The 5000-nt window shown below is 33.3% G+C and overlaps 1 protein-coding gene across 1 annotated transcript in view; it reads right to left on the bottom strand.

The window, feature by feature from the left end:
* The window catches only part of LOC122248298 (inter-alpha-trypsin inhibitor heavy chain H4-like), a 342046-nt gene extending 341301 nt beyond the window's left edge, over nt 1–745 (bottom strand). Inside the window, exons 1-2 of the mRNA XM_086540192.1 lie at nt 640–745; nt 169–485 (exon numbers count right to left, since the gene is read on the bottom strand). Coding sequence (XP_086396318.1) covers nt 169–485; nt 640–745 — 423 coding nt within the window. The remainder of the gene's footprint in view (nt 1–168; nt 486–639) is intronic.
* Between the last annotated feature and the right edge of the window lie 4255 nt (nt 746–5000).

Here is a 5000-nt window from a genome sequence, read left to right as displayed (position 1 = left end):
ATGTGATGGTGAATGAAATGGGCGTAAGCAGCGCGTACGTCAAGTTCAGCGTAAGGGGTGACCTTGAATAAGTGGGCCTCCAGTGGTCCCGGCTGGAGGAGGACTGGGCCACCCCATCTCGATCAATATTGCCCTCCGCGACCCACGCCCGAGAATTTTCCTACTCACCCGCCAGCCGAAGAAGAGGACACACCAGGGAATGATCCAGGAAAGCTTAGCGGACTTCATCTCGATAGTACACTGACATACACTGAAGCAAGCATGGGAGCCACGTCTGCCGTCCGCACCTAACAGTTTCCCATGTGACACTGACGGGAGACTCGCTCGCCTCTGCCTCCTTGCCAAGCGCCACTTAGGTTGCCGCGTGTTATTTTCTCCTCGCAGCGGGACGGCGGGCAAGGGATGGGTCTGCCTAATAGCGCCATTGTCTGTCAACGAATCTAATTGGCACCACTCTAGCAGGATGGCACGTAAAGCAAGCGCAGCTGGGGTATACAGGGAGATGAATTCGTTTTGGTAGTCAGAATACACGTTTCGTATGATGCAGTGTATCAACTGCAAACCTCCAACGTGTCATTAACCCTTGGATAACATGGCGTGGTGCAGAGAGAGACTGGTTATGCAGGATGATATTCCAACGTGTCATTAACCCTTGGATAACATGGCATGGTGCAGAGAGAGACTGGTTATGCAGGATGATATTATGAGTCATTGGCTCAATGTTGAGATCTTGTCGTGGCTCCATGTTATCATAATGTATATCATTAATTAGCATAGCTTGGTGGTTTTTCCATGATGATGGATGCATACCAAAATCTGCGCATTTCATGAAAATATGTAAATATATATGTATATCTATATATAATATATATATATAAATAAATATATATATATAGTATATATCCAACATGGTATGAACATGTATATATATATAATATATATATATATAAATATATATATATATAAAAATATATACTCTACATGTGGATGACAGTATATATATTAAATATATCTATATATATATATATATATATATATATAGATATATAACATATATAATATATACTACAATGTTAGTACATGTAATAAATATAATATATATATATATAAATAAAGCTATATATTAATATATAATCTATATATAAATAAATATATATATATTTATATTTAAATATATAACATGTACATACCATGTACACCTGTATATATATATAATATAATATTATATATATATATATAAAATATATCGATATATATATTATATATAAAAATATCTATAAATCATAGATAAATAATATATATTAAAAATACATGTAACATACACATGTAGATGAATATATAATATATATATATATATAAATATATATGTATATATATATGTATATATATATATATATATATATATATATATATATATATATATGCTTATATAAGAAATTAATTACAGCAATAGATACATATTCAAATATATGAATTTTCGCACTATCAACTAGTGAGGCAATCGCCGGGTCAGGTCAACTTTGACTGATGGGTGGTTCGCACATAGTTGCCTTCCCAAGTACCTAGACCCTCAAAAAAAAGCTTAATACCCTCGACTGTCATGCCTTTTACATTCCAGACTACCTTCCTGGATAACCACCGTTGGGGACGGCGGATGCGAACCTCTTTCATATAAGCAGGAAATCTGGAACATACAGATAGACCGGGAATCAACTACGCTACCGCTGACGCCTGATTTCTCCGCCTGTTATACGTGTTGTGATAGTGTTTATTACTGTGATTATTGTGCTGTAGTGAATATATCTACCGTGTACCATGTCAGACTATCTGCGTTATGGAATAAACCTGTAATGTTCAAGCCCTGTGTCTGGCATCACTTCCTTATTTGTGGTGGGTTATTAGTTCCGATAGTCTAAGCCACCCACCACAAATAGAGCGATATGAACGTATATATATATAATGATTAACAGCACAAATGTATGACCCGAGAAAATATGATCGAGTTAAAAATATGATCGGAGAAAGACACGTTCCAGGCGGCTCCTGCGACTTCGGTCCTTCGTGAGAATCTGGTCATTCCCGCATCATAGGAAAATCACCCTCAGAGACTGACCAATGGGCGGACCCTTAGAATGTGGTGACCTGAAGCCAACCAATCAGGATATAGCGACCTAGGATGATACTTGGATGAGCTCCACCTATTTCTCCTGTAGAAGGGTCATCCTCCGCCTAACTAGCCGACCTGAGATGTGTTGGCGGTAGAAAGTATACACTTAGTCTTCTGACCTTCAACATATCTGCACCTACGACTTGTGTGCCAGTACTAATCTTGATCTTTACTTTCAGAGTCATTTCTTGTCATATATATATATTATACCGTGTCATAATCCTGTGATTATTTTGAAGTTATAATATATTTTATGGTATCAGCCCCTGTAATTAACACCAACCTCAATTTCTCTGTGTGGATATCAAAATCTTATACACATCACATCTCTTTCTCTCTCTCTCTCTCTCTCTCTCTCTCTCTCTCTCTCTCTCTCTCTCTCTCTCTCTCTCTCTATATATATATATAATATAGGTATATATAATATATATATATATATAGATATATAATAATATGAAGATATATATATATTCAAATATATATATATATATATAAATAATAATTATTATATATATACAAATCCATATAATATATCTATATATATATATATATATATATAATAATATATAATAATACATATATATATATATAAAATATCAAATATATATAATATTACATATATATATATATATATATATATAAATACATATATATATATTATATATATATATATATTCTCGATCGATATATATAACTATACATATATATATATATATATATATATATATATATATATATATATACATATAAATTATATATTAATCTATATATACATATCTTTATATTTCAATAAAACAATATAATTACAATAAAAATATACAAACAAAACATATTAATATATATATAAATATTATATATATATATATATATATATATTTGAAATATTAAAAATTGGTATATATATATAAAAAATATAACTAATATATATATATATATATATATATTGTATATATATATATATAATATATATATATATATATGTTTATTTCAAAATATAATATGTATTCTATAGATAATAAATACATACATATGTATATATGTGTGGTTGTGTGTTTGGTGAGGGTGTGTGGTGTGGAGTGTGTGTTGTGAGTGGCTGCCGCCTCCCGCGCCCGCTCGCTGTGTGGGCCCGAGTTTTACTTGAGAGAGTGTGAGCCCAGACCACCGCTCCCCCCGCATAATAAGTCCCGCCCTCGGCAGCCTGCAGCACGCCTATCAGCGCGCAGCCGTAGGTGTGTTTATGGTGTGTGTGTGAGTGGTGTGGTGTGTGTTTGTGTGTGTGGGTGGGAGTGGGTGTGGTGTGTGTGTGTTGGGTGTGTGGGTGTGTTGTGGTGTGGGTGGGGTTGTGTTGTTTGTGGGGGGTATTATTAATGTTGTTTTTTGTGTGTGTGGGGTGTGGGGTGTTTGTGTGTGGTGTGTGAGTTGTGGGGTTGAGTGTGTGGGGTTGTTTGGGTTGTGAGTTTGTGTGGGTGAGTTTTGGTGTGTTTGAGTGGTGGGTGGGAGTGGGGTGGTGTGTGTGTGTGTGTGAGGTGGTGTTGGATGTGTGTGTGTTTAAGTGTTTGGGGGAGTTGGGTGTGTGTGAATTTTAATATTTTTTTAATAATATAGATTTAATAATAGGTGGGGGTTGGGGGGGGGTGTGGGGGTGTGGGGGGGGTGGGGGGGGGGGGGGGTGGAGTTGGTGTGTGTTTGTTGTGATTTGTGTTGTGGTGTTTGTGTTGGTTGTGTGTGTGTGTGGGTGGAGTTGTGGTTGTGAGTTTTTTGGGTGGGTGTGGGGGTGTGAGTGGGTTTGTGTGTGTGTGTAGTGTTTGGGGTGGGGTGTGGGTGGGTGTGTTGTGTGAGGTGTGTGTGTGGTGGGTGTGTGTTGTGTGGGGGGTTGTGTTTGTGGTAAAGTGGGTGGTGGGAGTGTGTGTTTGGGTGGTGGGTGTGGTGAATATTTAATAGAAGAGGAAGGAGAGAGAGTGAGAGGTGTGATGATCTAGTGTGATTGTGTTAAGAGAGAGAGTTACTGATTAGCTTGGGGCACTGTTTATGATGATTGTATTAGAGTGATTGTGAGCGTTATCTTGTGGAGCGACCGATAGATATTCATATGTGAAGACTGATTAGACATTTACATTGTCAGTCATATGTAGATTTATTTAGTCGATAGTAAAGAGTAGATTTATTGTGAGATTTATATTGAATATGATATATAGGTTGGTGATATAGATTAGTTATATATATTTAGTGTGATATGATTTTGGATAGATGTTTTAATGAGAGATATTGATATTTTTTGTCTTTGAGCAGTTTTTTAGATTATATATACACACACACACTCACACCCACAACACCCCCACATAAAAACCCCCCATAAAAAAAAACATTAACATATAAATATATTTTAATATATATATAATATTTATATTAATTATATATGTATAATTTTTAAATATATAAATATATAAATAATAATATTTTTTATATATATATATTTTAAAAATAAAAATAAATATATATATATATATATTTTTAAATTTATTTTCTTTTTTTAATATTTATAAATATTTATTAACATAAACATTAAAAATATTATATAATATTTTAAAATATATTTAATATAATTTTTATTTTTAGGGGGTATATTATTTTAAATTTAATTTTTTATATTTTTTTATATATTTTTATCATATTTTCAAAATATATACATATATAATTCACAACACAAAACAAAAAACACACACACCAAAAATATATATATATATTTTTATATAAATATTATTGTGTGTGTGTTGTGTGTGTGTGTTTATATAATAGATACTCTATAAATATATATACTGTGTACAAAGATATA

This window comes from Penaeus japonicus, unplaced genomic scaffold, assembly GCF_977035675.1.
Source record: "Penaeus japonicus unplaced genomic scaffold, GWHDUDI00000001_assembly GWHDUDI00000009, whole genome shotgun sequence".
Classification (NCBI taxonomy): Eukaryota; Metazoa; Arthropoda; class Malacostraca; order Decapoda; family Penaeidae; genus Penaeus; species Penaeus japonicus.
This window is presented reverse-complemented; position numbering and strand designations above follow the sequence as displayed.